The following is a 27,926-nucleotide window of genomic DNA, read 5'->3' as shown; positions in this document are numbered from 1 at the left end:
TTACAAAAACTTAGGCTTTTGATAATCCATGTTATTATTATTGTTATACTACAATTACTTTGTATTTCTATAAAGTACTGTCCAGAAAGCTTTCTGTGAAATTAGCTTGTAAAGGTGTTTTGTCAGATCTTTTCAATAAGACCTCAAGCATATTAGTTGTCGGCGGTGGAGATGTGACTGTACTGAGCAATTGTTTAGACGAATGGGAAGGCAGTGCAGGATCAGTTTCCATTTGTCCAACTGTCATGTGTGGTGACTGACTTTTGAACAAATCCAAAAGAATATCACATTCCTCCACGTTTATATCAGTGGAGGGAGAGTGGAGATGAGAGTCATCTGTTAAAAGCAATTCATCTGAAATGGAATCTGGCATACTAGGTTGCTTTAGGCTGGTCTGAGGAGCTGCCTCATTCTCATGCTTCCTAGACGGAACCTTAACGCCCAACCAACAATTTTTTAATAGTGGCCTGGTACTGAAAAGAAACATATATTCTGAGGATCTTGGTTCGAATCCACTGTTCACACACCTTTATTATTTTTTCTTCGCCTAATTTTATTTTTTAAACAGGATTGTGTGTTTTCCTTCAATTATCTTTCTTTAATGCATGTTTGTCCTTGATAAAAAAGACATTTGTGAGAATGTAGATCATAAATTCTCTGTAAATAAAAAGCAATCAACCGGAACTATACCTCACTGTAAGCACACATTGTTCAAGGACAAGAATAGTTCACTCTGTGTTACTCAATACAGGTGCCATGAAAAAAAAATCATACCGAGCAAAAATTATTGTATATGCTTTTGAAGAAACTCTCTGGAAAATAGTATTCTTGTGGAAGAAAAACTACAGAGTGGATGCCGTTCATTCCTTGGGAAAAATGTGTGCATCGGTGATATTCTTTGCCAAAAAATGTTGGAGGAAGATTTGCAGATAAGAACTGGATGGGGTCAGTTAAGGTTTATGTCTGAAAGACCTTTGACTTTCAGTTCTAGTACCGGGCTCTTGGCGAAGGAACAGACACTTTCTAAGTTTACATCTTAGGTGGAGCCAGGAATAAGAATCGAACCTGGTACCTCCCGATCATGAAAAGAGTGCCCTATCCCTTGGCTTCCACAACCGGTGGCATTGATGAAACTAAACTAAGAAAAATACCATATGAAATTTCAAGACAACAAACTTAAATTGAGTCCACAATTAATGCTGCACAGAAAACGTCTGTGAAAGGTTTCTCCTCCCTCTACACATTATGTATATTGAACTTAAGCAATGCATGAGAAACAAATAACTTTTTGCATGAGGCCTAAAGTCATCGACTGGAACGGAAATCGATAAGCTTTTTGTAAAGGCTGAAACCAATACCGGCCCTATCATGCCTATAGGTAAAACGATATATTTATACTGAAATGATCCTTTAAGGGCAACTTAAAATTTGATGTTCTGATGTAGTGTAAAATTGAGATATACATATTTATCTAAAAATATTTCAGTGTAACATCAGAAAAAGATCTCAAAAGTACATGATTTATTGGGACACCCCTCATATTAGTGAACAGTAACCTTTTGTCAATTGCCTTTCAGTAGCATGAGTAGAGTTATCATTGATGTATTAGATATTGATGTATCATCGATTTAAAATGTTTTGCTACAATATCGATATATTTTCTGAGTATCAATACATTACATATATATTATATAATTTAACTAAGACTGTGTAAAATCAGCATCAGGTTAAAAAAATATGGCCACATTTTCAGCAGTATTAAGTTACTATCACAGTTGCACTATCCTGGATCGCATTGTTAAATGTAAATGTAAGTCTGTTAAGGCTACCATATGCTTTTCACAACAAATTCTGTATTGATGTAATTTCTACAACAGGGTTGCGCATTATTTATAAAAAAAAAAAAGACTATTAATTTTTTCTTTTTGAAGAAATTCGCATAAAATACTAGATTTTCTCAAAGAAGGTCTCTTTAATTATATTTTCTTTGAATTAAATGAGCACATGTGCTCCAAGATTTTCAATATATTGAAAAAGCGATACTTTTTGTTAATTGATATATCAATATTGAAATCCTCATCAGTGAAAAAAGGTTTGTATAGTGCAAATATGTATATGAAAGGAATATCTTCTTTAAAAATTTTTCCTTTTTTTTTTAAGAAACCAACATGTAAACAGGAAACAAAAGTTATTTTCAATGCAGAAATAGATCAAGGTATGAATGAAGGTGTTTCTGATTAAATGGAGAAAAAAAATTATCCAAGGGGATAAATTTTATGTGAGGGAAGTTTCAAAGCAATTAGTATACTTTCAATTTATTCCATTTCACATGCTTTTAAAGAAAACTGTTCTAAGAGGATATAAACAATTCTCCTCACACACCACATAGTGCTTGTGCACATATTTTTGAACCTGTAGTAAAACCCTGTTTTAACTTACAAATGTAGAATTTTATTCACTGAGCTCTGGTTATATTTGATTCACAGATTCTTATGAAGAAGACGAGGATTATGTCCCAATTGATGAGGAGTTGTCGGAAGAACCATCAAGCACCACATTTCCATCAAAGAGAAAAAGATGGACAGTGGATGAGGAGAATGTCCTGAGATTTGAATTTAATAAGAACTTTAAAGATAAAAACATCCAAGAAATGCTGAAGCACTGAAAGTAAAAAAACAAAAACAAAACAAATACAAATTTCTTGCTGATAAAAATATTCATTAGATAAAGAGTAAAGTGAAACATATGCTGAGACGTAAATGAGTTAACAGAGTTAGGACTTTTGTCATGCAGTCAATCATGATTCTGTGAAACTTTAAACTGGAACAGTAACTCCTGAAAAAATACCCCAGACTTATTTTTTGATCGTCTGAATTAACTTGGAGGTAGGTAAACAAGGGTCCTACTGAATGCTAAATGTTTTAGATTGAAGATTGAATGTTTATATATTATACCTGTATATAATCTCGTCTTCCTGTCTGCATCATTTGTTCCGGGGTGTGACCTCATGGTTGAAGTTTTTAGTCATTTTAAAGTTTTAAGGTTAAGTGAACATGATCGAAATATTATGTGAGTATACTCGCTATAACTATCTGCATCATTTGTCCCTGGCGTATGGTTTGGAATGCATTAGTGTAAAGATGTGAAGTTGTTTTAAAAAATCACTGTTATGAGTATGGCACATACTTCATATATTTTAAAAGTATAATACAAATGCATTTTAGAAATACTTATAGTTTAAAAAGACAGTCATGTTACATATTGTATATAATTGTTATATTGTATCTAATGGGTAGGTTATGAAAAACGTTATTATATCCAACCCTCGGGGGTTTCAATCCAACACTTGTTGCAGGCAACCACAAGGTGACTGTGGCACCTCTGGTTTTTAGATCTACTGGTCATAGACCAGAAGAATTTATGCGATGGTAAAGTGTCCTTTGTCCGTCTGTCTGTTCGTCTCTTTTTGTCTGTCTCTCTGTCTGTTACAGACCCTGAAACGTGCTACTACACCTTAAAAACGAACCGAACCGTTCCGTGCAAGAAACGAACCGTACCGTTCAAGAAACGTACCGTACCGTGCAAAAAAACCGAACCGTACCGTTCAAGAAACGTACCGTCCCGTTCAAGAAACGAACCGTATCGTTCAAAAAGCGTACCGTACCGTGCAGAAAGCTTGCAGGATAATGTTATGCAAACCCCGCCCCCAAAAGCCCGAAAGCGTACCGTACCGTGCAGAAAGCGTGCAATTTATGTCACGTGACCCACTTTTTCAGCCACAGTATATTATTTTCACAATGGCGCCCGATGGGAAAGGAGGTCGTAGACTATCGCTGGCTATTCGAAGCATTATCCTCAAACATCACGAATATATGTATTATCATCATTTTATTTGATTCAAAGACAAATGCAACAGATATCTAACATTATTAATTATGAATGACTGAATGCTGACAAAAAAGGACGTACAAACTTCACGTGCTCCTGGATCTTTCATAATGCTGATGATAAATCACAATAAATGTGAAGTGCAGAAAATAATCATTGTGTCATTTGCGACTTTAGTGTATTCAAAACAAAATTCACTTCTTCTTAAAAACTTTTCCAATTTAGGCACTGTAATTTATATCCGGAAACTTAATACGCTTTGTTTTTACACTTACGCACGCCCATGTCGGGGAGCAGTTCATGTAACAACTTTTTATAAAATCGTAAATTAATAAATGTCTGATGAGAAATGAAAAACAAATTGAAACGTAATAACAACCATTAAGACTTAGACTTAAGCAAATTCTAAAAACTTTTATTCATAACTTTTATGTACGTTATCAATATGGAATTATTCCATCGAAGCAATAAAAAATAACGTCTCATTTCCCCATGTGCACATTCTAACACAACCACAAATCCTGCAGCCGATAATCAAAGAGCCGAATAAGACCGATCGAGTGAAAACAAACTATCGAAACGTACAATTTATACGAAGTCAAAGCGTTCAGGCCACGCCCACCTCATTAATAAAACGTGCAAACCGTTCACAAAGCGTGCAGCTATTTTTAGCAAACCGTACCGTGCAAGAAGCGAACCGTACCGTTCAAGAAGGTACCGTACCGTGCAAGAAACGAACCGTACCGTTCAAGAAACGAACCGTACCGTTCAGAAAACGAACCGTACCGTTCATAAAGCGTACCGAACCGTACCGTGCAACTGGTGTAGTAGCACGTTTCAGGGTCTGTAACTACCCCTACAGCTTTTGTCTGATTTCAATAAAACTCATTACATAGGTAGACAATATCAAGACACACAATTTTCTTTATCGGTTCTTGATTTCGATGAATGATGTTGCCATGGTTACAAACATTAGAATAATCTGTGAAATTCTTTCCAAATACTTCTCCTCCTACAGTTTTGGTCTGATTGAATAAAATTTTGTACACAAGTAGATTACACCAAAATTCATAATTCTATTTATCAGTATTTGATTTCAATAAATGGTGTTGCCATGGTTACTAGAAGTAGAATAATTTGTAAAATTCTTTCAAAATGCTACTCTTTCTACAGTTTTGACCTGATCAAATTAAATATTTCAAATCCAAACCAATAGAGCTACAGTCTTATCAGAGACTTGGTTATTTATATACAGTGAATCAAATTAAACAATATAATTAAATGAGGAAGAAAGAATGCAAATCTAATTCCTAAGTTGTTTTTTTGTTTTTTGTTGTTGTTGTTTTTTTTTTGATGACATTTATTTTCAGCTATCTATTCTTATGTGATCTTTCATTATTAAAAAAAATTAATACCTAAGATAAAGTGTTTTATCGATATCAAGAATGTTCACATCTATTGTATATGAAATAATGCATAAAAATTTTCCCCATTAACTTTTTGAAATAAAATATAATCTTTAACTAATAAAAGTGTTATCTTATTAGTGATATTTTACCCCTGCAAATAAAGTTAGTCTGGTATATAGAATTTGCCTTGTCTGTCTGTTTATCTGCCTGTCTAGGTGACAAGTGTTGAGGAGGGATTGCCATGCCATGGCCATAACTTTGGGGAAAAAAGACATTGGCCATTTATATTTGACACAGAGATGGATATGACCATGTGTTTGTCATCACCTTGACCTGGTGTCACCAGGAAATAATATTTTGTGTTGTGACCTTTATCAGATGTTATTTAGACAAGGTCACAAGGAAAAAAATGCATGAAATTTTGGTCTGGGTCATAGCTGTATCAGAGGAAAGAATCTATATAACTAGACACAGAGGTTACTTAAAACCTAATGCTATGTCATTACTTAGATCATTTCATTTAATGAAGGTCGGTGGGGATGTGAGAAACTGTGTCTGGACCATTGCTGTGTAACAGAAATTTAAGACTGTGTAACAGAAATTTAAGAATGCTATTGACACTGTAGTTGCTCATGATTTGAGGGTTTGTCCTGCACCTGACACGTGTCAATTGGTCATGCAGAATGTCAGTTTGGGGAATTGTATTGATTGTATCATGGTTATCACATTTTTAAAATTGAGTTTTCTTGTTTACCATAATATTCTGAACTCTATAATTTTTTTTAAAGATTTTTTTTTATTTGAAAGGAAAAAAATCATAAAGTTCAATTAATTTGTTTGACTACTTTAGTTAATATTCTACTGTTCCATGTAGCTTGATTGGTCAATTTACATGTACTGATGGTTACTTTGAAGAAAATTTTCAGGAAAAAAAATGATAACATGTATATATCGACTTGATGTGGTTTGTGGGTTCCTACCCACTATGCAACTGCTGTTTATTTGATACATGTATGTTACATATTATTGTATCTACTATACCCCCACACACAAGCATACTGGAATTAACGTCTGGTTAAGGACAGTGTTTAGGTCTAATCCAAGCTTTTCACAACCAGTATCCAAATCAAAATCAATCTTCCATAAATCATAGTTCAGTAATATATGCCTTGACCAATGCATACATTGATTGCTGCATCTTTCCTACATATTACACGGCAGTGACTCTGGTTAAGGACAGCATTTAGGTCAGTTCTTTACATATATCAATAAGTATTGAAACCAAATTATATGTATAGAGCATCTAAGAATGCTTTGTCAGATGCATGCTTCGAATGCTGCATTTCACCTGCCGTTTACTCATCAGTGTTGAAAAGTCGTAGGTTTTATTGATTTGGGAACAGTTTTGCGATTTCAAGTTTACTAAAAGTTCTTTAGAATGTTTTTTACAATCCACATTTGATTAACACCAGTTCTGGCAAACGTAGTCGCACAGTACGTTTGAAGTTTCTCCTTCACAGCTGTTGATATTTTCATGAAGAGCAAAGATAGTGGCTTGGTAGGGCACTTACTGGATCCAGCAATGGATCTTTGGAAAGGTTGTTATCACCTGCATATGGTGTTTATATCTCTCAACTAATTCGATACGCAAGAGCTTGTTCTGCGTATAGTCAGTTTTTATATCGAGGCTACTGATAAACTAGTTGATGGTACAGGAGTTTCAACAATATCGACTGAAGCCAGCATTTCACAAATTCTATGGTCGTTATAACGATCTAGTTCGTCAATACAAGCTATCATAGGGTCAAATGCTGTCTGACATGTTTCATACCGATTTTTAGGCCGTTCTTGGCACACTGATTTTGACTATCGATAACTCCGTTTACCTGATCAAGATATAGGGCTCACAGCGGGTGTGTCCTGTCGACAGGGGATGCTTACTCCTCCTAGGCACCTGATCCTACCTCTGGTGTGTCCAGGGTCCGTGTTTGCCCTACTAACTACATTGTATTGTTTATAGGATTTATGAGATTGATCACTGTTCGTTATCTTCACTTTTCATGTAGTCTAGAAACCCAGTATAGGTACGCTAACTCACATTCTTTCGACTCATTGAATAGGATACTAAATGTGCCTAAAACGGAAGCATGGTTTGAAGAATTTCATTTTTTAAAGGGCAGTTGTAGTATAAGTACGATTACCAAAAGTGGAGTTAATGCCAAGTTAATTTGAAATACAGTTGTAATAATGTGCCTTACAAACAAAGACAATGTTGTTACTAGCTTTGTCAGCTGAAACCAAAACATATTCCTCATGTAACCTATCTAATTTTTTTTATCATGTCCGGTTTACTAAACACAGAAGGATAGATGGTACGTACCTTTGTTTTAACATGTCTAATGCTGGATTTTAATCTTCAGCTTATGCTTTTAACCCATTCTGAGTATGTATTAAGTTCTTCTTTTTCATATTTGGCCCATCGTCTGGCATAATCTTCGACAGAAATCATAATAAAGATGAAGTTTTGTCGCCAATTAAAAGACCGAGGTTCTCTGTATTTAGGACCTTTTAGAATAAGTGGTTTGGGGTCCTCATTTTCAACTATATCAATATCACTGGTAATGAAATGTCAAGCTGGACTATAGTTGAAAAAAGACGAAGAACAAGAACACGTTGGTGGATTATGTATAAGATGGTCTATATCTAGGCACTGAAAAGTGTGCTTATAATCAAAAAGTTAGGATGCAATAGTAGAAGTATAGATGTGTAGACTTGAACTTAAAATAAGTTGGAATACACGACTGAAACATTTTATGACAAAGAATGTTGCTTATGTTTATGGCATCTATTCCTTTGTTTGTAAATTTGGGTTTAAGAAACTGGCGGCATGATTTGGAAGGAATATCATCCATGACCCGTGCTGGATTAAAGAGCCTGTGATAGGCAACATCCATAATCATAGAGTTCAGTCTATATGCAGGAGTTGAAAAATCCATGTATAGGCTATCTGTAGCTTATTCAAATAACGTATATAAAACTCTCAATGGAACAGAGTAAAGTTTTGTACGAATATGATGTGGACCTAATTGTCTGTTGACGTAAGGCAAAAGTGAATCAAAGGTGACATCATTTATACTTGGTATTTTATATGAACGATGTCCATGACTGCGTTTCCGTCTTTGCGTATTGGGAAAGAGTCCCACCACAATCACGTTATTTCCTTGTGGACTAGTCAAATTTCCCACATCATATACATTATCATTGCATTCATATGGAAATTCAACGTCTAGAATCCTGATCCAGAGATCTTCTCGTTGTCTACGAAAAGGGGTGCTTAATGTTGGATTGTTTGTGTGATGGTAATTTTCCCCCCCAAATTCCTTATCCTTATTGACATGAAGGAGTGGTCTGATGCATTAACACCATTATTTATTTGAAATTTGTGCCCCGATATTCTTTTATTAAGTGAACCCTTGGTTTCTCCCACATAAATTGAGCCACACAGGTTACACTCAATGACGGAGACAACGTAAGAAGTCAAATTATCAAAAGTTTTGGTACGGAAACTAAGTCCAATGAGATTAGTGCTAAATTAATTTCTAGTGATCAGTATATCACAAATTTTGCAATTTTTTGCAGAAGATTTTGAGATTGAGCACATGGAATCTGAAAAGGAATTATCAAACATATCTCATAAAGGAACATAACATTATTTAGTTTCAATAAACAAAACATTTAATTACAGGAAAGATATTGACAACAGAAATAAAGGGAAAAATGAAATACTGATGGAAAATGACAAAGTCAACTCGAAATTATAGCAATCTTTTGAGAATATATATGAACAATTTGCGCTAATACTTTCTAGATTTCGAATGTTTTAGGGAGAGGGCCTACATAGGCTATGCCTGTTGCCCGATTCTATTGAGTTTCTCAATAAAATATGTTTAAATCTTTTTAATAAGTTCAAAATTCAGAATAAGTTTGGAATAAATGTTAACGGATATATTCAGTATACAGTGAAAGGTCTCCAAACCGGCCCCTGAGAAAACTGGTTCTCCCTGAATATCGGCCGATTTTCAAAGTCCTGGCAGAAATCTTAAGATTTCCTCACACAGAAATTCTTTTAAAGACAATAACTCAATTTGCCAATACAAAGTGTTAAGATCTCTGCGATTTCTGTGCTGGATCCTGCTGATATGAACTTAAGACGATATGGAACAACACAGTGACACGACAAACACAACACCGTGTTGACTTTACAAACTTGACACACAGTAGAACATGTATGAAATGACGTTTCCTCCCCCTTGGTATCTTGAAATTGGGGAGAATTCAAAGTGTTCAACCTTGGGAATATCGACCTAATGTGTTCACTCACTCTGACTGCACGGATTTAGCAGAGATATTTGAATTAACACGTCAGCTGAGTGAATGGACCGACAGGTTGTGTCAGTATATAAAATGCGGGAAAATAAATAAAAACAAAACAACAAACAACCAACTACTACCAAGTAAGTTACAAAAACTAAGGCTTTTGAGAATCCGTGTTATTATTATTGTTATACTACAATTACTTTATATTTCTATAAAGTACTGTCCAGAGAGCTTTCCGTAGAATTAACTTGTAAAGGTGTTTTGTCAGATCTTTTTAATAAGACCTCAAGCATATTAGTTGTCGGCAGTGGAGATGTGATTGTACTGAAGAATTGTTTAGACGAATGGGAAGGCAGTGCAGGGTCAGTTTCCATTTGTGCAGCTGTCTCGTGTGGTGATTGACTTCCGAACAAATCCAAAAGAATATCGCACTCCCCGTAGTTTATATTAGTAGAGGGCGAATGGAGAAGAAAGGTATCTGTTGTAAGTAATTCATTTGAAATGGTCTCTGACATACAATGTTGTTGGAGGCGGGTCTGAGGAGCTGCCTCATTCTCATGCTTCCTAGACGGAACCTTAAGACGGCAAATTTTCTTTCGTTGACCAGCTTTCTCTTGTTTTTTCATAAAACTTGACTGTTTTTTCTTTGAGAGTATTTTCATTATAAGATCCCTTAAAATTGATTTTGTTGCTTGAAGCTTTGTGGTTTTTTCTGTGCAGGATACGTGATGAATTGCATCTTCATTAAAAGGTGAATCTGTAGAACATTTATCCGTTTTTAACTTAAAGGGTGTACGGAGCTTCATCAGTTCATCCACAAGGTCATTGATTTCGCAATGTCTCATCCTCGGGTTTGTTTTGTTCTTCACATAAATGAAATCCAATTCCTCCGACAGTTCATACAATTTTACCGTCAATTCAAGTCGCTAAAAAGAAATTATAACATTCATTTAAAAATCCAATATCAATGCAAAACGGACTTTATCATCAAACTGATATTACAGAAATTCTAGAGAATTGTAGCGTGCAATACCTGGACAATTACCGAACTTTTCATAAAAATAATAGGATCCATACCGAACGTTCTGAGAACAAGTTAATACTATTTCACTTTTCCTAACTACTTGATCCCACCTCTGGTATGTCCAGGGGTCGGTGTTTGGCCAACTGTCTATTTTGTATTGCTTATGGGAGTTTTGAGATTGATCACTATTCGTTATCTTCATGCAAGGTGAAGATAACGAACAGTGATCAATCTCATAACTCCTATAAGCAATACAAAATAGATAGTTGGGCAAACACGGACCCCTGGACACACCAGAGGTGGGATCAGGTGCCTAGGAGGAGTAATCATCCCCTGTTGACCGGTCACACCCGCCGTGAGCCCTATATCCTGATCAGGTAAACGGAGTTATCCACAGTCAAAATCAGTGTGCCAAGAACGGCTTAACAATCAGTATGAAACACGTCAGACAGCATTTGACCCAATGCGAGGTTGTACTGACGAACTAGATCGTTATAACGACCATAGAACTTTCGAAATGCTGACTTCAATCGAGACTGTTGAAACCCCTGTACCATCAACTTGTTTTTCAGTAGCTTACCTCGATTTAAAAACTGACTATATCATCTTTCACTTAGTACATGTTTTACATGATTAATTCAACTCTTTGTAGTTTGTTTTAAAAATGCACCATAATCCATAAATTCTTTTTATCTTTTAATCATGATCATCAGGATTTATCTTAATCATGATCATCAGGATTTATCTTATCTATGTAGATTCTAAAAAAAAACCTCTATAGATCGTTTAGTAAATTTGAATTCGGAAAACTTTTCTCAACATCAACACATATGACTTTTCAACACTTTACACAATCATTCCTCAAGATAAATTAAAGACTAAACTGTTTGACATCATAGACAGTTGCTTCTTCAAAAAACATCATGGAGAACGGAAACATTCATATCCAGTGATCAGTCATCCAAAACATAACTTTGTTAAACATCACTCTTATTCCAAGCACAAGTACTCTGAAATTGAAATTAAAGATATGCTAGAGTTCCTCATTGACAATATCTTTGTTGTCTTTGATGATCAGGTCTTCCAACAGTGTATTGAACCATAGACACAAATTGTGATCCTTTCTTAGCTGACCTGTTTTTATATTCTGATGAAGCAGAATGTATTCAAAAACTTCTACATGAGAAGAAAAAATTCTTGATGTGGAATTCAATACGATATATAAATATATCGACGATGTTTTATCTATTAACAACAATAATGCTAAATCATATGTGGTCTCTACAGCCCAGTAGCTAAGTACTTCGTTACTAGCTTGAAAATACGGATGTATATTTAATTGCTGTTATAAAATTTAGAAATTCATTTCAAAATTAAGGATTATCTCCCTCATGCACAGCTCTTATCCTTGGACGAATTTGGCTCCACTGTTTTTGACACGCTGTTTTTGGCTATATTTAGCTCTAAAACTTCATAGTTATTTCGAATTTCAAACATTTCGGTCGAGCATCACTGAAGAGACATTATTTGACGAAATGCGGATCTGGTGCATCAAAATTGGTATCGTATAAGTTTTACATGTCGATTCGATATATCCCTGTGAACTCGAAATCTAAGACACCACGGAGTCGTCCACTTTTGCTTCATACGTAGATATTTTATTGAAGAACATATTAATGGGAAACTAACAACTTTATGATAAACGGTATGATTTCAGCTTCTCCATCGTCATCTTTCCATATTTATGTAGCAATACTCCATTATCACCTGCATATGGTGTTCATATATCTCTAAACTGATTCGATACACAAGTGCTTGTTCCGCGTATTCGAGACAGGCTACTGACAAACAAGTTGATGATGGAGGCGTTTCAACAGTCTCGTTTAAAGTAAGCATTTCACAAATTCTTGAGATTGATTATTGATCGTTATCTTTACCTTCCATGGTTGTTACAACGATCTAGCTTGCCAATACGATTTATCATTGGGTCAAATGCTATCTGGCGTGTTTCATACCGATTGTAAGGTCGTTCCTAGCAGACTGATTTTGACTACAGATAACTCTATTTACCTGATCAAGATATAGGGCTCACGGCGGGTGTGACCTGTCGACAAGGGATGCTTACTTCTCTATGGCACCCGATCCCACCTCTGGTGTGCCCAGTGGTCCGTGTTTGCCCAACGCTCTATTTTGCATTGCTTCTATGAGTTATTGGATTGATTACTGTTCGTTGTCTTCACATTTAATCTTGATTGGTGCAATTTTGGACAGGCTGAGTTTGATAATTAGTACTCCCAAAGGGAGTTTACCTGTATTGAACAACCAGGACCCAGTTGCACGACGGTTAATTTAAATTAACAGTTAACTTCCCATTCACCTTTACATATGGCGTTAACTAGACATTAACTGTCAGTTAAACGTAACTTATTGTCTTGCAACTGGGCCCAGGTTTGAAGAGGGAGTATGGAATTTCTAAGTAGAAAAAGAAAACTGGTACTTCGTGACATCACTTGTACACTATCAGACAAATATGTATAGGGGACAACCTACCATGATTTTCTATGTACCTAACTTAGAAATACATACCCTTTGTAAATCTAAAATGCTAAGAAACAAAAAGCTCACAGGCTCATCTGTTACCTGAATATGACTTAAAAGTATCTCTAGCCCAACGACTATGAACTTCATAATAATTTGACTGTTCTAAGCTAGATTAAAATATATTCAGTATGAAAATGAGATTCTTAAATTACAAATGTCTCCAGTGATGAAAGACTTTACATAGTGTAGCATATCTTATACTAACACTGTATGACTATTTAATTCCCGCCCCAGAGTCGGAAACTTTACGATTTTCACAGCTTTGGTACATTCTTTTCTGTCTTTCTTTAATATGAATTTCCCTTTTTTAGTTTTAATTTTTTAAACATATTTTCAGCAAAATAAAAAGAATATTTCAAATGATAAAGACATTTATTCACTATGACCATTTTTGCCCCACCCTTGTACCCGAATTCCTGGGATCATGAAATAACGATTTTGGTAAAGGTCTACCAGCTTATTCTAAATACTTATCTAGTTTCAACTTAATATCAATATCATTAAAGCATTGTTATTTAAATGTTTTAAACATACATGTAGATACATATGCCAAATTTGTCAATGGAGTCAGAATATCTACCACAGGGATCATGAAATTTACCATTTTGGTAGAAACCTACATTCTCTAAATGAATATGCATTGAGTTTTCTTACACCTATGCAACTGTAGAGAAGTATTTTGGAAATGGTCACTTTTGTGTCCTCTAAGGCACCAAAGGTGCAGAATACCTGAAAATCATTATCCATGTCCTACTTGTCTTAATGTTGCTTCATACCAATTTGAAAACAATTGGAAGCTTATTTATTAAGAAGTTTAAACGTACAATTCACGTCGGACAGTGAATGCTACATGTAGGAAGACGCACGATGACGGACGCATAACGCTTGAGCTGGCCATTTTTCTTTGAAATCTTCCACTGTGATGTACCGTGAAACATATTAGATGACGTTTTCAATACGTCTTTGAAAATCAGATTCATTTTGACGTTTCAAAAATACTTTTTAAATCAAGAATCACTAATTCGTAGGTAGGTAAGAGCTTTTAGGTGAGACTAATTGTCCTATATGCTCCCTTACTATCCTGGGGGTCCTACATGATAGTTATCAATTTTTCTATCTGTAGGGGCCAATGTGACCCCTTTTAAAATTCTCTGGGATTGGTTACATTTTGATCTACCTCTTGATAAACTTTTTTTCATTCGATCACTGAATATTCAACAATGATAGAGGTCTGAAGGTAACACCCCTTGGGCACACTTAGGTGATACCCCTTACCTTACAATCCCAACTGAGGGCGGAAATTATAGTACAATATATCCTCTACCTTGCCTTATTACTTGTGTTTGTAGACTCTTCAAAGATCAAAGCGATATTAACCTTCGATTTGACACTAATAAATGTAAAATTAGGAATTTTTGGAGAGCTGAATTGCTCCATAGATTCCCTGACCCCTATAAAGGGTTTTAAATATTGTATTGTTTTCTGTCTTTTTATCAGTTTTGTTTCATTCCATCACCCAATATATGTCAATTGTAGACATCTGGAAAGTGATCACATCCCCAGGTGGCCCTACAATCCCAAACTGTGAAAAGTATATGATAGTGAAAGGGGTCCCTACCTTACCCCATACTCGTTTCGTGGGCTCTTTTAAAGATTAAGGAGATTTTAACTTCCAATATGTCGCTCTGTTATATCTCAAATGCTACTTCATTCTCGAGATACCATTGGTAGTACCTCTGCAAACCCAAACGGGAAATGATAGTCCTAGAGGTGTTCTCCTTGCCTTCATACTCCTTTCGTGGATTTTGGAAAGATTAAGCTGTTATAAATTTTCATTCTGATCCTATGTGATGAATCTTTTAGGTGAGCTTAATTGCCCTAGAAGGTTGATGTGACCACTTTATAGGGTGCTACATGTTTATCTATATCGTTTTCTAACTTTTGAACAGTTTAGTTTCATTCAGTCACTTCATATCCATATGGTGGCCCCAAGTGGTACTCCTACAGCCCAAATTGAGGGCGGGAAATAATTGTCCACAGAGTTTCTACCTTGTCTCGGTACTACATTGTGGACTCTCTAAAGTTCAAGTTGCTATTGACATTCAAAACTATTTGAGAAATATAATTAGGAACTTTCATGTGAGCTTATTTTCTCTGAAAGGTAATTATAATGTGAAGGAACAAAATTAAACTAATCAAGAGATAGATAATAATCTGAAAAGTTAGCACACACGTAAGAACCCTAGGTGGTACCCATACAGCCCTAAACTAAAGGCATGAAATGATAATCCCAGGTGTCCCACATCTTGCCTCTATACTCCTTTTGTTAACTCTTCAAACGTTATGGATATATTAACCTCCGTTTTATGGGTTCGTCTACAATGCTATTTATATTTTGATGGTTTTACATTCATTTGATCACTTCATATTTAATAATTATAGGGATCTGAAAAGTGACCTCTCAGGGACTTGATAGTCTAAGGCGTCCCCGCCTTGCTTCTATACTCGTTTTGTGGACTCTGCAAAGGTCAAGAAGTTATCAACCTGTATGATTACGATTTAAGATGCATGGTTATGGTGTTCCAGTTGAACTCTCAAGGCAAGCTAAATTGTTCAGTAAGTTTTTTTTATACAATTAGTAATGTTTTCAAAATCACTAATTTTGAATGATTGTTTGCTAATGTTCGTAATTCTGTCTGCGTACCCAGTGGCATCGTCGCCAGTCATGGTTCAAATGTAGGGTCATCTCCCCTTTCATTCGCATCCGTAGCTATCTTACAGCGTATTTTTTTCAGCACACAGTTGACGTTTTATATCGCTTTATTTTTGCCTCGGTGCCTCAAAATTTCGATTTAAAAATACCAAACATATTGTCTCACTACACTTGCTACACATTGAGTCAAATGCTGTCTGGCGTGTTTCATACCGATTGTTAAGCCGTTCTTGGCACACTGATTTTGACTGCGGATAACTCCGTTTACCTGATCAGGATATAGGGTTCACGGCGGGTGTGACCGGTCAACAGGGGATGCTTACTCCTCCTAGGCACCTGATCCCACCTCTGGTGTGTCCAGGGGTCCGTGTTTGCCCAACTATCTATTTTGTATTGCTTGTAGGAGTTATGAGATTGATCACTGTTCGTTATCTTCACCTTGCTACAGGAAATACATTCAAACGTTTTTTTTCCAGCCCAATCTAAAACTCATATCTTTAATATATTTTGCTTACTTTAATTAGGTTCAAGTCACCCCCACACAGTCATATCACCCTACATGTGATTTATATTTTCATAATGTAACATTGTAAATAAAAAAAATCTTACAAACGTTCTAAGCTGCATTTTTTGGTATTTGGAGTTCATTGCTTTCTGTTTAGCTTCAAGTGTTTTCAAGTTTTCCTGATCCCTTTTCAAGTCCTTAAAACATTGTACTGCTGCTTTTAAGATGGAACCTTTGCTGAGTTTCATTGACCTGAAAAATAAAACAATATATTACTAGACGTTGAAATTGGCAAAATGCAATCATGAATAGTTAAGCCTAAGTCTAAAATCACGGAACCAAATTGATTTATTAATAGGTTTTCAAAACACTAATCGTAGAGACTTCATATTTTTCTCATATCTACTCGTGTTTAAGGTAATACAAATATACATGTACATTAAAGGTGAAAATAACGAACAGTGATCAATCTCTTAACTCCTATAAGCAATACAAAATATATAGTTAGGCAGAAACGGACCCCTAGACACAGCAGAAGTGGGATCAGGTGCCTAGGATGAGTTAGCATCCCCTTTCGACCGGTCACACCCGCCGTGAGCCCTATATCCGGATAAGGTAAACGGAGTTATCCGTAGTCAAAATCAGTGTGCCAAGAACGGTCTAACAATCGGTATGAAACATGTCAGACAGCATTTAACCCAATGATAGGTTGTATTGACGAAGTAGATCGTTATAACGACCATATATTTTGCAAAAATGCTGACTTCAATCGAGACTGTTGAAAGCCCTATACTATCAATTCGTTTGGCAGTAGCTTGCCTCGATTTAAAAACTATCCATATGCAGAACGAGCTCTTGCGTATCGAATCAGTTGAGAGATATAAACACAATATGCAGGTGATAATGGGATATTGCTACATAAATATGGGAAGTTGACGATGGAGAAGCTGAAATCATCCCGTTTGTAATACAGTTGTCAGTTTGCCATTAGTGTTAAAATTTGTTCTTGATGAGAAAATATATATTTACGGATGAGTGGATGGTGGTAGTAGAGAAGATATTTCTTTTATCCTGTCATTGATGTTGTATCTCCGTCGTCGTTCAACTGTAAAAAAATATGTTAAACAAATATACGCTTAATGACTTTAAAATTTATTAGATCAATCATCACATGCCTTCTTGTATATTTGTTCAACAAGATTTTCTGTTTATTCGCTTCAAGATATGTGCATCAAAGGATTAGTAACCGAGGTCTTTTTCGAATATGAACTCCTATTTCAAACACACAAACGCGATTTGTACTATATAAATTCCATACTTGTTCCAATAATTACATGAAAGTGAAGCATATTGCACTATGTTTAGTTGAAAATTAAAATGTATATGAACATTCAGGCAAATTTACCTTGGATATACTGGTAGGGAGCAATCAGAAATGTTTTAAGTAATACAGCATTATTTTCTTACTGATATTATGATTGTCTTTTCTTATTCTATCTTTGCATCTTAGATCCATCTCATCTTCAGACTCTAATGCTTTCGAAGCAGATGAGGTCTTTCCCGAAGATTGATACAAATTGTCTTGCTCAGATTCTTCACTCTGGAACAAACATGATAACAACACTTATCCTTGTGATAAAAACGAATCGTCTTATTCCAATACAGACAATTGATGCCAAATTCAGTAACAACATGGAGTTTACCATTGGGCAGGAAACAAACTGCTCGAGAATATGAAGATCTTCATCACTCATTGAATCTATTTGTACAGAACTGATGACGTCTTTTAATAAGATATCTACCTAAATAATAACAATCATTCTGAATTATAGAAATATTCAATCAAAACATTTCAATACCGTAAAAACCTTTTCATTGTACCTATATGAAGGGAAAGATAACAAATTATGATCAGAAATTTAAGTATTTCTTCTTATCTTCTTACATCATTGAGGTCCTCCATGTTTATGATAGCATGATGACATTCTCCAGATAAGGGTGGGTCATGCGATTCTTGTTCGGGGTTTTCGAATTCTGTCAGTGTTGTGAATCCGGGTTCTTTTCGTTCAAATTCATTTGAAAAAGTATTTTTTGATTCCTTGATTAATGCCTGAATGCCTCCTGTGTTATGTGAGTTGTGATCAAAGGTAATAATGTTTTCCTGATCTTCAAACATCCTTGCCTTGTAAAAATAAACACATGTTATGAGATACCTCTTTAATTGTAACACAACAGTCGTAGAAATAGTGTAGCTACATGTCGATGAAATATATAAATCATAAAAAAAGTCATATTCATCAGATCCGAATTAATCTTGATTGAAATTAGTGAAGAAAATACGTGATAGTTCTTACAATTTCGCTGACAAACATGTTGATCAAATGCATTACATGAAATAAAAAACCCGACAATAACGAAATAGTAATTTAAAAGAAGGCGGACGATTCCATGTGTCAATTAGGCGAATATAATGAAACTCTAAACAACTAATATCAGGTTCATGGGCCACATAGCTTATCTAAGTAAACACGACATTGCTTTTTGGAAAAAAAATTAATTCACTTAGTCCCACTTCAAACAATTTAATCCATATTATAGGGCTAGGACGATTCAGGGTTAGTTCGATTCGGTTCGGTTTCGATTCAGAACAGCACGGTTCGGTTATTTTCGATTCGGTTCATGTTAGGTGAAGATAACGAACAGTGATCAATCTCATAACTCCTATAACCAATACAACACAGAAAGTCGGACAAACACGGACCCCTGAACACACCAGAGGTGGGATCAGGTGACTAGCAGGAGTAAGCATCCCCTGTTGACCAGTCACACCCGCCGTGAGCCCTATATCCTGATCAGGTAAACGGAGTTATCCGCAGTCAAAATCAGTGTGCCAAGAACGGCTTAACAATCGGTATGAAACACGTCAAACAGCATTTGACCCAATGCGAGGTTTCATTGACGAACTAGATCGTTATAACGACCATAGAATTTGGCTGTTGAAATCCCATTACCATCAACTTGTTTGTCAGTGGCTTACCTCAATTTAAAAACTTACTATACGCAGAACAAGCTCTTTCATATCGAATCAGTTGAGATATATAAACACCATATGCAGGTGATAATGGAATATTGCTACACAAATATGGAAAGTTGACGATGGAGAAGCTGAAATCATCCCGTTTGTCATAAAGTTGAGTTGTCAGTTTGCCGTTAATGTCTATTTTCAATAAAATATCTCTAAGTATGAAGCAGAAGTGGACGACTCTGTGGTGTCCTTTATTTCGAGCTCACAGGGATATATTAAATCGATATATGAATGAAAGCTATCATTGTTAATAGACAAAACGTCATCGATATATTTAAAAGTCGAATTGAAAGCCACAGCGAAAGATTTATTCTTCTCACATAGAAGTTTTTGAATAGATTCTGCTTCATATGAATATAAAAACAGGTCAGCTAACAAAGGAACACAATTGGTGCCCATGGGAATTCCAACAGACTGTTGGAAGACCTGATCACCAAAGACCACGAAGATATTGTCAATGAGGACTCTAGAATATTTTTTATTTCAACTTCATAGTATTTGTGCGTGGAATCAGAGTGGTTTTTAACACAGTAAGTTTTTGAATGACTGATCACTAGATATGAATATTTCCGTTTTCCATTTTTGTTGAAGAAGCAACTGTCTATGATGTGAAAAAGTCTAGTCTTTAATTTATTGTGATGAATGGTCGTGTATAGTGTTGAAAAGTCATAGGTTTTGATGGTGTTGATTTGGGAAAAATTCTGTGATTTCAAGTTTACTAAAAGTTTTTTTTTTTTGTTTTTGTTTTTTTTTTTGGATTTTTAAGGTCTAATTTATCTACTGACAGCACAAAAATTAACAATTTTAATGAGTAGCATATTTGATTTTATTTTATTCAAGTTATATAACTTTATGTCGTGATTTATAAACATCATATATATCTATTAATAATGACATTTTATAACTTTGATAGAAAAAAGTAAACATTAACAGTCTATTAAAATTTGTTACATTATTGTGCTGCATAAGTTTTGGATTATTAAACAAATCTATAGTGAATCTAAAATGTATATAATATTGTTTTCATTGATATGTAAAAATTAACCAATTCTATCAATTGAGAGTCTTTTAAAATCTTGCCTTTATTGATTTACTTCTCTCATATTAACTGTCAAATCTGTGTCATTACCTACGGTGTTGATTTCACTCCACCACTGACAGAAATGCCAAATGACACGTAAAGATAAACTGCGATGATCTTACGGACCATATTCTGTTGGTACCTGAGTGGTGAAAATGCTAATTTTCAACACAGTGATGATTTAAATCTCTGTTGCATAAAAACCACATGTTCTGCACATCACTTGGACGCCATATTTGTTGTTTTGGTGTATGTAAAATTTAAACCGAACTGAAATCCGGAATTTGTAATCGGTGCATCGAATCGAATGGTATGAATCGCGGTTTCGGTGCACCGCACAGCCCTACCATATAATGACTCCACTTCAGCCAGACAGGTGTCACAACTTATTCCAACTTATATCCACACAACATAATAATTTTCAAAAGTTTCCTCATACTTTCCCATAAATAAGTTTGAATCAGTAATTTGGCCCAAAGCTATCCACAGGTCATTGATTTGAAAAAAATTTAAAGTGAAGATAACGAACAGTGATTAATCTTATAAGTCATGAAAGGTGAATATAACGGACAGTAATCATACTCATAATTCCTATAAGTAATGCACAATAGATAGTTGGGCAAAAACGGGCCCCTGGACACACCAGAGGTGGAATCAGGTGCCTAGGAGAAGTAAGCATCCCCTGTTGACCGGTTATCTTCGCCTTTCATTTGACGGTTGTTAACCTATGTTGTTGTCTTGGATATATTGTTTTACTTACAGACTTAAAACGCATGGTACATTACTAATTTCATGCGAAAGTTTATGAAATTCTGCTTTTCAAGATTGATTTCTTTGGCAGCTAGCTAGGGACATAAATTTTGACGGATTTTGATAATGACTCATATGGCTTATCTAACACTTCGGATAGGGCTTTGATATTTCCCATATAGATTACTAATGAAAAGAGCTTTATTTCTGACTTTGACCTTGTTGATTTACTTTTGAAAAACATTCCTCATTACCAGATCTGTTATACCTTGAGGGATAAGATATTGGGTTAGTTTCTTATAACAATCTAGTTTGACATTGGAAGTAGAAAATGTTGGAACTCTTCAGAAGGAGAAGATAGGAAAAGCATGCGTCTCTTGGGTAACTCTTGCATACAAATTAGTGATTGCGAAAGACGACTCATTCCAGATACAAAATTATCTGCCTGGTTTGAAGGTTATTTTTCACAATGTTGTAAGTGAATGTAGTACCAAAAACATGTTATTGTATTGAATTTTTGATGTTTAGTAGCGGAGATGAAAGTAAAAAGTTTATTTCCTCTACCGTATGCACATATATACATATGTGGATACTTACTTCATGAGATTTATTTTCTCGAGTCATTAAAACAACAGACTGCTATGAAATGGTCAAAATTATCATAGTGACTATATATGTTTTTATCATTTGAAACATTTCTTTAATTTTGCTGATACTGTACATAAAAAAGTAAATTAATGTTTTGGAAAAGCAGAAAGAAATGCACCAGAAATGCGAACTTCGCAAACCCAGGATTCTGACTCCAGGACACGTCTAAAATTGTCATATTATTTTCATATAACATATATTATGTAAAATCTTTCATCAAATTGGACGCGTTCAGGCGCATTTATGTTTTAAGAACATTTCTTGTTTTATACTGCTGCTGAATACCACAATTTAGCTTATACATGAATATGCAAGATGAGTACCGCAAACGGTACAATATACGTCCGTCTGACAGTGAAATTCAACCTGGAAGCATAGCATGCACTCTGAATTGATACAAAACACATTCTGAATAGAAAAGCCTTAATGTGGCATGTGGACTTATTATGTATTTCTCTGAGAGGAAGGCTGTGACAAAATGTTTGTGCAATATCTATGATGATAAAAAGTCCAGGAAACCATTTGATCTACTTTTAGCTCTAAAGTAGGTTATGGTGCAACAATTAAGTTGAAATGTTTGAAATGTGAACTGATCATGTTTTTCTCTGAGAGAGAGGTTGTGCCAAAATTTCAAAGCAATACCTCTGACCATACCAAAACAAACTGGAAAACTGTTTGACCTACTTCTACTCCTAAAGTAAGTTATAGTGCACCAATCCATCTGAAATACTAACTGCACTTGTATTCCTCTGCGTCGAAGCCTTTGACTAAATATCTGGGTAATATCTGTATTCGTAATGAAAAAGCCCCAAAGTAGATCAAGTATGGGCTAATTCAGCTGAAATGCAACCTGAACTTGTATTCCTTTAAGAGAAAGTATGTGACTAAATTTCAGGGCAATATCTGTACCAATAATTAAAAAAGGTCCATAAAACTGTTTGGCCTACTTTAAGTCCTAATGTGGGTCACGGACGGACGAGCCAATCCAGCTGAAATACAAACTGAGCTTGTATTTCTCTGAGAGGAAGTTTAAGTGAAAATTTCAAATTTCAGGGCAATATCTGTATCTGTAACAAAAAAGTCTGGAAAACTGTTTGACCTACTTATAGCCCTAAAGTAAGTCAAGTGAGGACCGAGCAATCTGAAATGCAAATTCGCTCTTACACTTTTTGAAGGAGAATTTGTGACCAAATTTCAAAGTAGTACATGCATCTGTTACGGAAAAAAGTCTGGAAAACACGACCTCCGATGGACGGCCAGTCAGTAAGTCAGCCAGCCAGCCAGCGCCATAACAAGACGGGGGGCGTCTAATGACGGGTGTATAAAAACAGGAAATATAGATTCCATAGTGATACTTTTGACTAATACTCAGGTTACCGATAAGGCCTGTGGGCCTTTTGTTAAAATCGTTTATATACGCTTTACTAAATCGTAAAAACGATTTTTGAAATCGTTATACGACTTACTAAAGTGTAAAAACGAGTCAACTCAGGTGAACTGTTGTCGTTGGTCTTTGTCCGTCGTCGGTTAACAATTTCACATTTTTAACTATTCCTTGAAAACTACAAGACCATTTTGGATGTGAAACTTCTTAAGGATAAGAGAAATGTAAATCGTGGAATTTATGATTATTATAGCTCCCCCAGGGTATCATGGTGTGGACAAAACTGCAAGTAAATGTTATAGATTTTCAAAAATCTTCTCTGCTCCCAAAAACGTGGGAGGAAAACAAAACACATGGTTATGATGTCCATGAAGCCCTTCATCAAAATTGTGGAATCCACGGCCCCTTGGTCAGAGGTTCAGTCTGAATGGTGGGACATATGGCCATATAGAAAAGAAGTATCAAATCTTCTCTACTTTTAGACATATGTGAGAAAAAATGAATTACATGGTTAGGATGTCCATGAAACTCTCTGTCTAAATTGTGAAATTCATTACCTCTGGGTCAGAGATTCACGCCTCGGGTGGAGCCAATAAGACCATATAATGAGACGATCTAAATCTTAAAAAATATTCTCTCCTCCTAGATATGTATGAGAAAAACTAAATGTGTAGCTATGATGCCGATGGAGCCCTCTACCTAAATGGTAAACATCATGATACATTGAGTTAAAGATTTAGGCCCAAGCGTGGGGTCGATATGGCTACATACAGTTAAAATAAGTTAAATGAACGGCGAAGATAACGAACAGTTATCAATCTCATAACTCCTTTTTGTACTGGGCGACATGTCAGCCAGTATTGTATCGTTCTTGTGTATATTCATGAAAGAACATATATCGAGCGACAAGTATCCTTGGGGACAGACTGTAGACAATCTTGGGTCTTAGAAAGGTGAAAATAACGAACAGTGATCAATCTCATAACTCCCATAAGCAATACATAACAGAGAGTTGGACAAACGCGGACCCCTAGATACACCAGTTCTTTGTGGAAGATAGAGTGAATGCATGGTTATGTTGTCCATGAAAAATTAATCATCATGTACGTACATTTTGAAATACAATACCCAAGACCGGGTCAGGGAATTAGAGGGCGGGACCTATATGACTATATATTGAAAATGTATCAAAACTTTAAGACATATTTGTTTCTGTCTATTTCAAGCAGAAATCTCCTTAAATCTTATGTATTGTAACAATTATTTTTGTGCATAAATGCTATGGCAATGTTAATGGTCAGGTCAGTTGAAACTTCGGGGGTGGGGTGGTGTGTTATAGTGTTGAAAAGTCATACGTTTTAATGTTGGTGATCTGAGAAAACCTTTGCGATTTCAAGTTTAATAAAAGTTCTTTAGAATTGTTTTAGAATCCACATTTAATTTACACCACTGCTGGCATATGTAGTCGCACAGTAAGTTTAAAGTTTCTCCTTTACAGTTGTTAATATTGTCGTGAGGGGGAAATATAGAGGCTTGTTAGAGCACTTACTGGATCCAGCGATGTATTTTTGTTTGTAAGGTTTTTTATGTAGTTTAGGAATCCAGTATAGGTACGTTAATGTCATATTTCTTTGACCCACCGACTGAGATACCAAATATGCTTAAAATTAAAGCATGGTTTTGAAGACCTTCATCTTCTGAAAGGGCAGTTGGAGTATAAGTATGATCACCAAAAGTGGAATTAATAAGTTCGTCTGAATTACAGTTGTAATAATGAGCATTACAAACAAAGACAATGTTGTTACTAGCTTTGTCAGCTGGAACAAAACTTATTTCTCATGTAACCTATCTAATTCTTTTATCACTTCTGGTTTACTAGACACAGAAGGATAGATGGTCGTTATAACGATCTAGTTCGTCAATACAATCTATCATTGGGTCAAATGCTGTCTAGCGTGTTTCATACCGATTGTTAGACCGTTCTTGGCACACTGATTTTGACTACGGATAACTTCGTTTATCTGATCAGGTTATAGGGCTCACGGCGGGTGTAACTGGTCGACAGGGGATTCTTACTCCTCCTAGGTACCTGATCCCACCTCTGGTGTGCCCAGGGGTCCATATTTGCCCAGCTATCTATTTTGTATTGCTTATAGGAGTTATGAGATTGAACACTGTTCGTTATTTTCACCTTTCATGGTACGTACTTTTGATTTATTATGTCTAATGCGGGATTTTAACATTCCTCTTATACGTTTAACTGTTTTTGGCTATAATAGCTCTAAAACTTCATTGTTATTTCGGATTTCAAACATTTCGGTTGAGCATCACTGAAGAGACATTACTTGTCGAAATGCGCATCTGGTGCATCAAAATTGGTACCGTATAAGTTTTACATTCTAACAATATATCAACTTCATCGCTTTCATATTTAGCCCATCACCTAGCATAATCCTCGACATAATTCATAATAGAAATAAAGTTCTGTCACCAATTGAAGGACCTAGGTTCTCTGTATTTAGGACCTTTTAGAATAAGCGATTTGAGGTCCTCATTTTCAACTACATGTATATCAACATTGACCGTAATGACATGTTAAGCTGGACTATAGTTGAAAAAAGATGATGAAGAAGAACACGTTGGTGGATTAAGTATAAGATTGGTTTATATATATGCACTGCAAAGATTGTTTGTGATTAAAGAGTTTGGATGCAATAGTAGAAGTAGTATACTTGTAGGAAGACTGGGTGTAGGCCTGAACTTGAAATAAGTTGGAATACACGACTGAACATGTAATGTTAAACTACCACCATATAATGTTAAAGTATCATCATATAATGTTAAAGTATCAGCATGTAATGGAAAGGTATTAGCATGTAATGTTGAATATATCAGCATGTAATGTTAAAGTATCTGTATGTAATGTTAAAGTACCAGAATGTAATGTTAAAGTATCATCATGTAAAGTTAAAGTATCAGCATGCAATGTTGCATATATCATCATGTAATGTTAAAGTATCTGTATGTAATGGTCAAGTATCTGCATGTAATTTTGAAGTATTAGCATGTTATGTTGAAAGTATCAGCATATTATCATCGTGTAATGTTAAAATATCATCAAGTAATGTTAAAGAATCATCACGGAATATTAAAGTATCATCATGTTATGTTAAAGTATCATCGTGTAATATTAAAGTATCATCGTGTAATGTTAAAGTATCATCATGTAATGTTAAAATATCATCATATAATGTTAAATTATCAACATGTAATGTTAAAGTATCATCGTGTAATGTTAAATTATCAACATGTAATGTTAAAGTATCAACATGTAATGTTAAAGTAGGCAGTTGTGGCGTTTTATACAAAATATGATTAATTGATTTACTGTTTGATTGTCAGTTAAAGTAATTCGATAAAGGTACAGTTGTGACCAGATTGGAGATGAATGTCATTATATTCTAGAATGGAAGTTATGCAGAGATTTTTAAAAGATAGAATACTTTTCTGCCAAAACATTTAAAAATGATGCATTCTAGGCACCTGATCCCACCTCTGGTGTGTCCAGGGGTCCGTGTTTGCTCAACTGTCTATTTTGTATTGCCAATGGGATTTATGTGATTGATCACTGTTCGTTATCTTTACTTTTCATTAAAGAGATTCTGTATATCTAAGAATGTTATATTTTCATTAAAAAATCATAATTACAGTCTCTTTTGATTTTCTCTCTGTTTGACACATATGTAAGTACTTTTCATATACCTCATGTACCATTCCATGATTGAGTGAAATAAACTGTATTGAACTGAAAAGTATAGTAATTAAAGGCGTTAAACTAAACGTTCATTAGAACATTTTTTGTCGGTGTGTTTGTTTGTGAGACCACCTCTTCTATTGAGTCTCGATTGCAGTATATTTACTATTTTCCAATTTTTCTCTCGGGGTATGTTTAATGCGTTTGCTTGTCTCCACTAAAGTTTTCTTATATATCAAACGTAAAAATTTACATAAATGCTGCATATAATTACAACAGTTTTTCTTAAGGGAAAAATATGTTCTGAAAACTTACCTCATCTATTTCTCCCACTTCTTTTGAATGAATACTCTTGAAAGTGTTGTCTGGTTTGGTTCCATCTCCGTACTGGTGTTCCATTTGCCTCAGTTGATTACGTATTGCATGAAGTTGTTTGTTGGCATCGGATGTCGACATGTCTCGTCTTTTCCAAGAGTGAAAATATCCGTATGAATGTATTCTATATACTGGTAGAGTTTTAAATGAATACTCACAAGGATGTCAATGTGTAGTCTCCTCCCACACCAATAGTGTGTTTTCTATTGGCTAATTTTTAAGAGATTTAACTTGTTGCAATTGTCAAAATCAACGCCCAGGTGATAATCAATACGTAAATGACAGTTCCAAACTTAGGTATACTGTCTGTTAAATCAATAAATGACGGTTTC

The 27,926-nt window shown here is 35.2% G+C and overlaps 1 protein-coding gene across 1 annotated transcript; it reads right to left on the bottom strand.

Annotated features, from left to right (window-relative positions):
- Positions 1-67: 67 nt before the first annotated feature.
- Positions 68-27,675, bottom strand: LOC125661451 (transcription factor EC-like). The gene is made up of 7 exons (XM_048893476.2): positions 27,535-27,675; positions 18,463-18,699; positions 18,221-18,319; positions 17,985-18,117; positions 17,547-17,622; positions 16,626-16,769; positions 68-473 (listed from the first exon to the last, which is right to left on the bottom strand). Exons 1-7 carry the CDS (start codon positions 27,673-27,675, stop codon positions 68-70), a joined length of 1,236 nt encoding a protein of 411 aa, XP_048749433.2.
- Positions 27,676-27,926: the final 251 nt, after the last annotated feature.

Source organism: Ostrea edulis, chromosome 1 (genome assembly GCF_947568905.1).
Source record: "Ostrea edulis chromosome 1, xbOstEdul1.1, whole genome shotgun sequence".
Taxonomy (NCBI): Eukaryota; Metazoa; Mollusca; class Bivalvia; order Ostreida; family Ostreidae; genus Ostrea; species Ostrea edulis.
The sequence above is the reverse complement of the archived record's forward strand: the minus strand, read 5'-3'. Positions and strand labels throughout refer to the sequence as shown.